We start from the raw sequence: 12,370 nt of genomic DNA, 5'->3' as shown, positions 1-12,370 counted from the left end.
GCCGAGTAATCCTCTGCAGTTGCAAGGCAATGGCAACGTGTGGCGTTCTCCCCAATCTAAGCCATCCACATCTAAATCAATGGTTACGGGTAGGACTCCATCACGCATCAGCCGTCAAACTTTGAGCTTTTTCTTCTCACCTCCTGCAATCGAGGCGACTGAAAATGAGATGCTTCTCATACGATCAAACTTTAATTGAGCTTTCTTTTTAGACTTGTTACAGGATAGTATGTATATATATAGTCGATGTGATTGAATGCGGACGTTTTCCCTCTTTAGCGCTATTTTTATTTCTAGGCTTGAAAAAATCACCAGCCCATATGTTGGTTTGACGGTGAGGAGGTAAGTCAGCCAGAACATTGCTAGCCACATGTCACAGAGGATTATTGGATGGACTGAGTTTGGACGAGAAGCAATGGCGATGCAGTTTAGTGAAGAAACAGACAACAATGACACATAGTCGAAGATGGTAAAAGACAAGAAAGGAATTCAATCCAACCTATCTTAGAGGAAAAGAAACTACATCGGATAAAAAAAAAAGTCTACGAATAAGTCACACGATTTATGCCGTAGTGCCTTCCAAGGCGAAGCATCCTCAATGTGAACCAAAACCAAAAGAAAGCTGGAATTTTGGGCTCAGATCATCTGCTTAGTCAACATGTGAAAAGTCCTTTGATGTCGCCTAGAGGGAGGTGAATATACGTTTCTAAAAAATTAAACACAATACACAACAGATAGTACAAATCCGGCTCAGCCGGGTCAAGTCGGCTCAGCCGACTTTGACTTGGAGCGCCGGGTGGTGAGCTGACTTTGTCGTGCGGGCACTAGTTCAAAACCGGCTCACTTGATTCAACTTAGCTCAGCCAACTTTGAACTGGCGCAGCTGAGAAAATGATTTCAAAAACCACAAAGATTTAGCCAGTAAAATTTAGATCTACGAGTTGCCACGACCTTGTGAGGATGTATACTTATAGATCCGTGGAACACTTATACTTAAATTACACTCAATAAAGAGATCGTGCTATGAGTCCTAAAGTCAACTAGAGCAAGAATATGAATAAGATGAACTACAAGAATTCAAGAACAACCAAACTGAGAGTGGAGACACGTCGATTTGTTTACCAAAGTTTGGCTACTTCCACGGAAGCAACTACTCTCAATTGAGGGGCTCAGTAGCTTTTGAGCCAGGTCTCTTTCAACCCTTTTCTTCGCTTCAATATCTTGATCTTTTACCTTGCGGAAGGCGAGATCGATGCCTTCACAAACTTCCCGTAGCTCACCACAAAGTTTGGGAGCTCATGAGCAATGCCTAGCTGTCTAGGAGGCTTCACCTCCAAAAGTAACAAATGCTTCACGAATTTCTTGATGAAGTCCACAAGTACTCAAGGATGGGAATGGCTCACTCTTACTTTCAATCACCCAATTTTTCACTCTCTCAACCCAACTCGCAAGATTTCTCAAGGGAACTCACAAAGAGAGTGGGGAGAGCTCTAATGGCCTCCAGAGGTGTGTTCTTCGTGTTAGAGTGGCTACCAAAGAAGGAGGAGGTGAGGGGATATAAATACCTGCAGTCCCCGAAACTAGCCGTTGGTATACAAACCCAGCTGACCCGACCTGCAAAGGTCAACTAAAGTCAACACCAACCTCAAAAATATCTTCAAAGACGAACTAGTCAAAGTTAGTTCAAAATCAGCTCACCCGATAATGTCGGCTGACCCGGCTTTGTATGGACACCAGCACGACCAGAGCAGCGCACAACCTGGTGCAGCAACTCAAAGTCTGACCCGAGTCATCTCGGCTCACCCAACTTGACAGCATGGAGTCAACTTAAAACGGTCATAACTTTTCGCTCCGAAACCCAATTTAGGTAATTTTGGACTCTATGAAAAGCTTATTCAGAGAACTATCCAACCCAAGCAAGAACAAGCACCAAGATAGACAAGTGTATGTGTTGTGCTAAGTGTTTCTCTCAAGTTAGCACTTGGGTTTTGTTAGTTTGAGCACCTGAGACTAGTCAAACCATTCAATGTTGTATCCCTCTTGATAGAGCGGCATATCTGTACTCAAGATTAAAGATAAAATCTAATTCAACCACTTGAGAAAATTGAGTCTTGCCACTTTTCTTCAATTCTCACTTCATGAGGGTGCAACCTATCTTTCTCTTGAGCACACCATCCTTGAGCTAGTGACTTAAAATTTTCCATCGTATATGACCAAAGTCACATTCTCCAATCCTTAAGTCACTCCATTTTATCAACCATAATAGATTAGATGCATTACATTGCTTCCCTCGGTAAGGCTTAGATATGATACTTCGAAACTCCCCACATACTAGCCACTTCACCTTAGCAAAATGCACATGGTCCAAGCCGTCGCTTAACCAAAGCTTGCTTAGTCCCTCGCTCTAGTATCTCGCTTGATTTCTTCACCTATTATTGCCACTTTGAGTTTAGCTTTGCTTTTGACATCAACAATGAATTCTTATTTGAAATCCTCTTCAAATGCTTGTTCTTGATTGATAATAAAATGTCCCATGAATTGCAAGCTTCCAGTAATTGAGACCGATATGTAACCCATAAGCACAAGTATCTATCTATATCATGTACACAAAGTCTTGCAATGTCCATTTGTAAATCTCAATATTCTTTAGTTAATGATCCTTTTACTTATCAATCAAACTATCACACGGTTTGGAGGCTTATAGATCAATCATGATAACATATCCTCAATTGCACTTTACTCTTGCTTGTCATTGATCATACGTTTGCATCACAGGATCATATACTTGCTTGCTATCTTCATTGTGAGCCATATAATACACATTCAACTTATGAGATAATATCACATAAAAAATAAGAATAAAATCCTACTTACAATCTTAAACAAACAATCGTCCTTTAATTATTTTATCATTAATTCATCAAAACCCACTTAGAGGCTTAGATGCACTTTCAACATGGGTAGAGATGAAATGGCAAGAAGATGCTAGCTGGATCCAAGGAGAGGAAGGCAATGCTAGGATGGATGGGCAGGGAGGAGAGAAAGGAGAAATCGTGCAGCGAAAGGAGGTAGAATCACGTTGCTATACTAAGTGCAGAGAGAATCGCGAGGCAATAAAACAAAACAATTGTATACGGGAATGCGGATGGCCAGCGCATGGTAGCTAATTTGGATGTTCTTTATGCAAGGTTCAGATAGTCTTCATTATTTTTTGCATTGAAAATGTAGACACATATAGCGACGATGAACATGTGGTTACATATTTACAAGTCAAATTCATAGTATATTTAACTAACACCCATAATAAGTATTTTAATAATTTTATTAGAAATGAAAAAAAATAAGTGAGCAGTGCCCCTTCCAAGTCCGAAGTCAAATAATAATTTAAATGCTCATATAAAAAGAAAGTTAAGGCGTGAACAAAATAATGCATGGCTTTGCAGTACATTATATATTTCGTTAAGAACATAATATTTAGGGCTACAATGTGATGTTTGACGCGGTCGAGTGCGGTAACATGGATGCGTATACAAAAAAATCCGAAAAGATTTGATAGGCTCGAGGAAATCTTATATGTATTTGTGAGAACTTAGTGCAGCCACAATGGGGAAGTATATGGGCTGGCTCACCACAGTGGAGCATGACGGTAAGAAATGAAATAGCTAAAGGTAGCCATAGCGCTATGACCCAACCATATGGAATAAAGTAATATTTCTCTCTCATCTTCTCTCCTGTACCCGGCGGAAGCTCAGGGCAGTCGAACTGCCGCGGTTGCTCGGATCGATGTCGCGCGGCCTCCTTGTGCTCGCAAGCTCATATAGGCCGGTTGGTCTAGATACATTGTTGCTGCCACGCTGAAGTACATTTCATAACTTGATGATACATTTTCATCCATGTCATCACGTGGCTAAGGTGGAGTTCAAGGCTGCACTCTACCGGGTGCACGGAGCTATAAAAGTTGGGCTTTGCCGCAGGGATGACAGAGAGCAACACCAACGCAGGCGAGGAAAAAGGCTTTGGGCACCACACAGCTCGCTCACTGCTCACGCACACGCAGCGTGCTGTGCGCACGCAACCGACGATCAAACGGCCCACGCGCAGCGGAAATGACAAGAAGGCCCATGGTTCGCAACGGCTAGCTCCCGCCTCCCGGGTTGACGTTGTTGGCTGGCTTCCTGGGCTCCTGGCTCGGCGGTCGGCTTGGCGCAGGATGCTGCACGGTGAATCCTTCCACAAGTTTTTTCCATCCACAAGTTTAATCCGGACTACGAAGCGAAGGGGAACACGCATGCAACAGAGCAAGCGCAGCATGCAGAGGCAGGTGGGCACAAGCCTGCATGGGACACGTGTCGCAACAATATAGGAAGGGGTTGGATGGGTGGGTAAACGAGTTTCAACTTTAAACGATCTTTTCTCTTAAATCCTGTATTCAATTTTAAATCCGTTTGAACCATAGTGTTTGTTAGAATTAATGTAATAAAATTAGATCCAATATATTATTTTATATTTTTATTTTTAATATTTTAACATTTCAATATACTAGTTCAACATTTTCAATATGTTGTTTTCAACCTTGTTTATATATTATCTCAACATTTTTCAAAAAAATATTGAGTTAGTTTTTTTATAAATTTTTAAAAATGTTGAATATGTTTTACAGGATTTAGATTAAAAAACAAAAGAAAAATAAGAACGAGGCTTATTCTCCCTCTCTAGTGATAAAACGGGGATGCAAGTGAGTACGTGACAACTGATAAGGAGCATCGGCAGCTTGCTGCTTGCTTCTCTGCTAGAGTGCACTACCCGCTGCAGTTTGCTTTTGGGCCGTAAGCGACTGACCGCATATGGCTTATTGCTTTTGGGCCGTAAGCGACTGGATAGATGGGCTGTGATGGACCGCATATGGCTTGTGCAGCTTCCGGAAGCTACATAGGGACCCCTGCTGCACAGGCTGGAGTAGAGTTCATGCTGACTCGTTACCGGCTGGCAAAAATGGTGAGGAATGCATGAGGGTGTTCGGTTTTCCTGCCACATTTTTTCATGCCTATTTTTAAGCAAGTTTGATCAAGTTGGGAAGAGTTTGATTGGACAACTAACATTTAGCAAGAATTTTTAGTTCACAAGTTATAGAAATAAAAAGTATGGCAAGATTTCTTTTGCCATGGTAAAGTGTGGCTTCAAATTTCTTTGCCACACTTTTTTAACTCGCCACACTTACCACCAACCAAACATGTTGTATTATTTAACAGGATCTTATCTATAAAATGCAAATTTATGGATAATTTTTTTTCTAATTGTATATGAATCTATTATTTGAAATATATGAATTAACTTCCCATCAATTACTAGCTTCCATCGCATTATGATGTCAAGTTCGATGAACCTCACCTCTTGGAGCCTATACAAGAGAGGCACCTCCTCTTCCTCTCACACATGCAAACTATACAAGAGAGGCACCTCCTCTTCCTCTCACACATGCAAAACATTAATACTCTCAGGTAGTCTTGTTTAGGAGACCTCTCTCTTTTCTCCCTCACTGTTTTTTTGCTGCAACCTTGCATTTCCCATCGCCATCGCTAGCACTGCGCGCACAGTTCTGGCAAGAGCAGAGCCTCCGTAACCACGATCGTCACTGAAGATCCTCCAGAACCACGACTACTTGCTCCCTGTTCGACTACTTCCTCTACGTCCTGGTAGCCGAATGACTATTTAATCTACGTCCGGCCGAATGACTACTTTATCTACGTCCAGTCAAACAACTACATCCTGCTACTACTACAATAAGGCCGTTTGAGGGACTATACTGCATTCCTCTTACTGCATCAGCTTGTACGACGACATCAATTGAGGTCACCCCACGATTAGTATGACTAATCCAGGTGGTAACGGCGCATCGATGCCTCCGGCACTGGCTCCACCCTAGGGTACATCCTGAACCTCTTTTGGTTCCGTTTGTAAACTTGAACACTTACACATATCATGCTGTCACTGAGTCACTCAACATATTCATGATAATATTTTACATGGTTAATTTTAAAATTAAAATGTACCGACATATACCTAAATTTCTGACATATTTCATTGATAAAAAAAAGATACATATGCACACTACCAGAAAATAGATGGTTCATGTCGACCATGGATAAAGACATACATGAAGAATCTTCCATGATTTGTAGATCTGCATGCATGCATGGGAAGATAATTACTATTTCACAAGTAACAAATCTTTTTTTTTGTTTTTTAAATTGATTTATCCCTAAAAAATCTGGTGGCTCGACTTCAGTTGAGATCTTACCTCGTACAAGGTAACGTGAGTACCTTAGCATAACCCCTCAGTAATAAGTTTTTACACAAATTTGTGTTATTAGACTCATGCAAAAAAAAATTTATGGCTATGGTTACGTATACTGTAAATGCTATATTGATCGAGCCTTGTGTTAACCAATGAAATACGCCATGTAATTAAGGACTCATTTGGTGGGGCTCCAGCTCCGGCTCCAATCGCGACTTCTGCTGGAGCCCTACCAAAGGGCAGCGTCACAAACGGCTCCGCGAGTGGAGCACCTACGGAGGCGGAGCCCTTTTTTACTGCCGAGGAGGAGCTAAAAATAGTGGCTCCTCCGGCTCCTCCTCCTCTTCCTTGGGAGGACCCATAGGAAGAGCCGTTTTGCCAAACATTTTTTCAAAAGGAGGAGCCAGAGTCGGAGAAGCCACTCAACTAGAGAAGCCAGAGCCAGAGCCATTTTCAGAGGAGCCGGAGCCCTACTGGCCCTAAATTTCAAAGGAGGGAGCAACAAATGTTTTACTTTTGTAACACTATATTTCAGGATAGATCTACTCTTATCATTTTCGAACATCTTTAATTGACACCTAGAGAGCGTAATTTATAACCAACCATTATTTTTTGAATTGTTGACTTGAAGACAAACCCAAAGTGTGTCTTAATTATGGATAGGGTAGTATTTCGTCTGATGGTAGTAAGGCACCGACAACATGCAACATCTCGATGAGCAACTGGTTTTGATCAGGCTGGGGATTAGATTAGCCATTTAGTCAATCATCAACTGTCTTGTTTCCTTCAGGACGTGAGGCAGAGGGAGAAACGTTAAACCATCGCGTGCAGTGTAGTGCAGCCGTGCGGGACTCGCGCCTGCGATGGCGGATCGATCTAGCTGCCCGGTGCATCGCATCGCATGGGCGTCAGCGTCAGTGGCTCACATTCATCGGGCGTGACTGCAACCCGACGACCCCGGCCGGCGAACTCTGTCCTCCGTCCGAGGAAGGATCATCCTGGAGCAGCTTCTTCACCCACGCACGCTGCCGGTGGCGCCGGCGAACCACTGCCATGTGTAGTGCCCGTGGCCGGCGGCAGTCAGAGGTGCCCGTTCCTGATCCTTCTTAGTTCTTACCGAGCTTTGGATCCACCTTCAGTATCCTCAGCACACATTGGCCAATCAAATCCATCCGTTTCTTCTGTTGCATTTGAGAATGAGAGAGAAACCGTGAAGCCTGGCCCAATAACACTACCAGGCCTAATTGATGAGTTGAGCCTTTTGCCCACGCAGGAAATTTGGGCCCACCAAAGCCCACACTCGCGTCTTCGACGTAACACGTGTCCCCACTCCCCTCCGCGCAACGTCTCTTTCTCTCCCTCCTTCCGCAGACACTCCAACGGTCAAATCATCCCCCACAAATCTCCCCCTTTCTCTCTCCAGAAAAATCTGCGGACGGAATCACACGCGCCGGCGGCGCAGAGAGGAGAGAGAGAGAGAATCCAGAATCCATGGCCAGGAGGGGAGGCTGGAGGCCGAGGAGGAGGAAGGCCTCGACCTCAGCGGCGGACGGCGACGGCGATGCCGGCGGCGCGGCGGAAGGCGGGCGCCCGCCACCGAAGGGACAGGGGGCCGCCACAGCTGCCGGCGGCGGGTTCTTCTGCTGCTACCTGCTCCGGTCCCTGTGCCCGCGCAGCAAGATCCGGACGTACATCGGGTTCACGGTGAACCCGCGCCGGAGGATCCGGCAGCACAACGGCGAGATCGCCAGCGGCGCGTGGCGGACGCGCCGCGGGCGGCCGTGGGAGATGGTGCTCTGCATCTACGGCTTCCCCTCCAACGTCGCCGCGCTCCAGGTACGCCCTGCTCCCGTTCTGGCATCGCAGCCTCGAACCGATTGGGATTTGAGAGCTCAAAAGATCCCCTTTTTTTTTTCCCGGGTCGTGAGCGCGGTTGCTCTGTTCTTGCTGATCTAACTGAAAAGCCCTGTTTCTCTGTGTCCGCTTGTGCAGTTCGAGTGGGCGTGGCAGCACCCGGCGGAGTCCCTCGCCGTGCGCAAGGCCGCGGCCGAGTTCAAGTCGCTCGGCGGCATCGGCAACAAGGTCAAGCTCGCCTACACCATGCTGAACCTCCCCTCATGGGAAAGGTAAGAAAAGCCACTTCCTTTATTCTTTATTGGATGGTGTTGATGTGAAGTGCGATGTTTCTATGTTTCAGCTTGAACCTGACGGTGAATTTCTTCTCCTCGAAGAACACCAAGTTCACCGCCGGCTGCCCGTCGCTTCCGAGCCAGATGAAGACTGTCGTCTGCGCGATGGAGGATCTGCAGTGCAGTGCCGAGGGCCCCTCATCTGAGGACGACGACTTAAGCCAGGATCCTCAAGACCAGCAAGAACAGTCTGATTCGCCTCTCCAAGATGACGAACACTCTCAACATTGTTGGCAGCAACCGTCTGATTCACCTCTCCGATACGAACACTCTGAACTTTGTTGGCAGCAACCGTCCTCTGATGAAGATGAACAGTCTGGACATTGTTGGCAGCAACCGTCCTCTGATGAAGATGAACAGTCTGGACATTGTTGGCAGCAACCGTCCTCTGATCAAGCGCAGCCAATGGTTGGGCAAACAGGAATTGCAGGACCTGATGTTGAGGAAGACCCCATTGACGGGTTTGGTCCAAGAAAATGGAGCGAAATCCTTGACATAAGAACAGAAGTGGATGAACCAAGAACATCGCCTCGATGTTCCTTGAGCCTGAGTGGCGATGATTGTGGAACAGCCACGGAAGATGAGCCAGGACACCTGTCCCCATTGCTGATGTTCGGTGCTGCTGGTTCAGATGATGGTGGTGGCCATATCCTCGATGGAAGTGCTGATGTGGTGGACCTGGTTACCCCAACCCCTGTAGGCCGGCTGCGGAGAAGAGGCTGCGTCGCCAGCGTTTGCCCAAAGATCATTGATCTGACGTCATCACCTGTTGTTATTCAGTTGTAGTGCCTTGCTGCATTCCAGATTTCCAGTGTGCTGAACCTATCTTGTAATAGTTACTCCTGCATTGTTACATGATGAATAAGTTGAAGAGTGTATGTTGTATAATTACGGGAGAAAGAGCATTCTTTTACGAGGATCTTGCAATTGGTGGTATGTTACTCAGCAAGGCATATGAGGGAGTGGAAGTACCTGGCATATTTTCCTTGAAAGAAATTGGATCATCGATGTTGTGAAAACAAAGATGGAGCATGATTGTTCTCCGAAAATGGTAATTTTCTTTTACGAGTTGCTTGCCGTGCCCAGCTTTTCAAGTCACTCAGCGGCGTCGGCAGCAAGCCCAAGCTTTCTCATAATGTCGTTTTCTTTATCGGTTCTCAACTTCATTACAAGTTGGTGGTTTCACAGAATTACAACAAAAGCTTACTACTAACAGCGGTCCCGTGGTGAGATCCAAAAACCTTTGTTCTTCTGATAGTCCAGTTTTTCTTGAGTGGAACAATTTTCCTTCCCAGGTAGAACATTTCGTTCTGGAACCTTTTTTTCCCTCCAAAACAACTTCATCCTACATATAATAGATAAAAACATGTACTGATATTATGGATTTATAAAATATGCAGTGTACAAGTGATTAAATATGATTGTTATGTTTTATGGTACATTTGCAATGTAAACATCTATTGGAGTGGTGCTGCTAAATTCTATATCATGGATGTAATTATCTGTTGGAGTGGCACTGCTAAATTCTGATTCCTATATTTTCAATCATGGTTCATCCATGAGGGTCCCAAAAACACCTTCATCCTACATATAATAGAAAAAAATTATACTGATATTTTGAATTCATAAATCTTATACTGATATTATGAATTCATAAAATATGCAATGCTCAAGTGATCAAATATGATACTCCCTCCATCCTAGAATATAACTACGTTTAGATTTTTTCAAAGTCAAACATTTTCAACTTTGATTGCGAATTGAGAAATAATCACATAGACTAATAACATAAAAATAATGTTAGTAGATTTATCATGAAACCAGATATTATAATATGTAACATTTTCTATTTGAAAAATTATTTTTAGAGGTATTGTTGGTCAAAGTTAAACTGATTTGATTTTTGAAAAAGCTAAACGTAGCTATATTTTGGGACAGAGGGAGTAGTTATGTTTTATACTAGTTTGACTATGTAAACATTTATTGGAGTGGCACTGCTAAATTCTATCATCTTTGTAATTTTCCTTATTCATATAACCCAAGTACCCCATTTAGCTAATAGGCGGTTAGAATCCACCACAAGAGAGGTCCAGCGTACCAGGTGCTAACACTCATCATGGAAGCAAACTTGTCACTACCAGAGAAATGATCTTTCGTCCAGCACCTTAGTGCCGGTTGCAATTAGGCCGAGATGCCCCCGTGACCCACTTTAGTACCGGGTGGAGCCTCCACCCGGTACTAAAGGCCCACAAGCACTTTAGTATCGGGTGGGAGCTCCACCCAGTACTACCCTTTAGTGAAGCTCCCACCCGGTACTAAAGCTCCCATCTGCCACCTCCCCCCCTCCCCCCCCTCTCTCTCTGCCGCTTCTTATCCATCCGTTCGTCCGTCTCCCCCCCCTCCTTTATCTCTCTCTCTCAGCACCCTCACCCTTCCTCTCCTCCTCTGCCTCCCCTCCCCTCACCCCTCCGCTCGCCCCTCACTGGCAATGAGGAGCAGCGGTGGGGCGAGGTGAGGCGGCGGTGGCAACAGCGGGCGCGCGGCAAGGAGGGCGAGCGGGCGGGATCGGCGGCGGGGCGGGAGGGCGGTGGCGGCAAGGGGCGGCGGCGGGGTGGGGGTGGCGAGGGCCGTCGGGAGGACGAAGGGCGGCAGGGCTAGCAGGAGGGCAGTGTGGGTCGGGCCGGTGGGAGGTCAGATTTTTTTTAATACTTTTTAGTACCGATTATTTGACCCCTTTAGTACCTTCAGTACCGAACTAGTAGTAACAGTTATGAAACCGGTATTAAGGGGTTTCCCAACCAATAAGGGGTTCCCAACCAATACATAAGGCCATTTCCCTAGTAGCGGGTGGTACAACCCTATAGGCTCCCTCCCTTGCTCCATTCCTGGATCAGCCAGTGTGAACTGATGGAACATAATTGGCTTTGAGGTGCCCACCTTGGAATCATAATCAGCTTTAGCTAGGGTGACGCTTTAAGCTACACTCTTCTTTTGTAGATATGGATCACTATGGTTTGCCGGAGCGTGTTGTCAAGTTGATGTCCACAAAAGCTATATTCCTTTAGCAATTATTGCTAGTTTGCTCCAACCTTCACCCCAAGGCAAAGGGCAGCAAGGGAAACAGCCTCAGTCAGCTCCACTCTCCTTTGGATGGTCGCCGCTGCTGGCAGCTGGGTAGGAGACAGCGAGAGATCAACCAGCAAGATGGCTCCACTGGATGGCGTCGAGTCTTTTCAGTAGAGGGACGCACAGGTTAGCACGATTCCTTGCATCTCAGTTCTTTATTTATTTTTTGGATGCACATTTCCTCCGAAACAACATGAGTTTACTTGGATTTCCTCTGGATTATTTCCCAATGTTTCCTTCGCTGCAGAATCTTGTGCTAGATTAAACAGGGTAACGTTAGAGAGGTTATGTAGACTCTTTTCTTTTTATACTACTTCTACGGTGTAAATGGTAACTAAAGCGGCGTGTAGACATGTGGTGATGTTTTAGTTCAGCAGGTATTTTGTTTTATATTTGTGTACCTATAATATTTTCTGCATGATGATAATTTTTGTTTACTTAATATATTAGTCGATCGTGATAATCTTTACATCTATTGCCATACGGTTTAAAGCTACTGTTTACAACCTTTCATTGTTCAGTCTCCCACTACTAGGGAAATGGCCTTTTGTCCAGCACCTTTATACCGATTGGAATTGACTGGTACTAATGTGAGCATTAGTACCGGACCTAACAGCTAGTCTCCCAGGCCCGCCTCGTAGTCCCATTTAGTACCGGGTGGCACCCGGTACTAAAGGGGTCACGGGTACATTTAATTCGCGTCTCTCCTCTCCCCAGGGTAGCTTATCTCTTTGTTCGCATCCTAGTGGCTCAGTGCTTG

At 45.1% G+C, this 12,370-nt stretch overlaps 1 protein-coding gene across 1 annotated transcript; it reads left to right on the top strand.

Annotated features, from left to right (window-relative positions):
* Positions 1–7,674: 7,674 nt before the first annotated feature.
* On the top strand, positions 7,675–9,507 carry LOC101777363. Its single transcript, XM_012843307.2, has 3 exons — positions 7,675–8,131; positions 8,288–8,421; positions 8,493–9,507. Exons 1-3 carry the CDS (start codon positions 7,787–7,789, stop codon positions 9,268–9,270), a joined length of 1,257 nt encoding a protein of 418 aa, XP_012698761.1. The 5' UTR covers positions 7,675–7,786; the 3' UTR covers positions 9,271–9,507.
* Positions 9,508–12,370: the final 2,863 nt, after the last annotated feature.

This window comes from Setaria italica, chromosome II (assembly GCF_000263155.2).
Source record: "Setaria italica strain Yugu1 chromosome II, Setaria_italica_v2.0, whole genome shotgun sequence".
Classification (NCBI taxonomy): Eukaryota; Viridiplantae; Streptophyta; class Magnoliopsida; order Poales; family Poaceae; genus Setaria; species Setaria italica.
The sequence above is the reverse complement of the archived record's forward strand: the minus strand, read 5'-3'. Positions and strand labels throughout refer to the sequence as shown.

What these genes read in the sequence shown, in the direction of transcription:
- LOC101777363 (XM_012843307.2), top strand. Translation starts at nt 7,787, where the DNA reads ATGGCCAGGAGGGGAGGCTGGAGGCCGAGGAGGAGGAAGGCCTCGACC. An exon ending in CCAACGTCGCCGCGCTCCAG is followed by an intron (nt 8,132 to 8,287) that starts GTACGCCCTGCT and finishes CCGCTTGTGCAG; the next exon opens with TTCGAGTGGGCGTGGCAGCA. An exon ending in AACCTCCCCTCATGGGAAAG is followed by an intron (nt 8,422 to 8,492) that starts GTAAGAAAAGCC and finishes TCTATGTTTCAG; the next exon opens with CTTGAACCTGACGGTGAATT.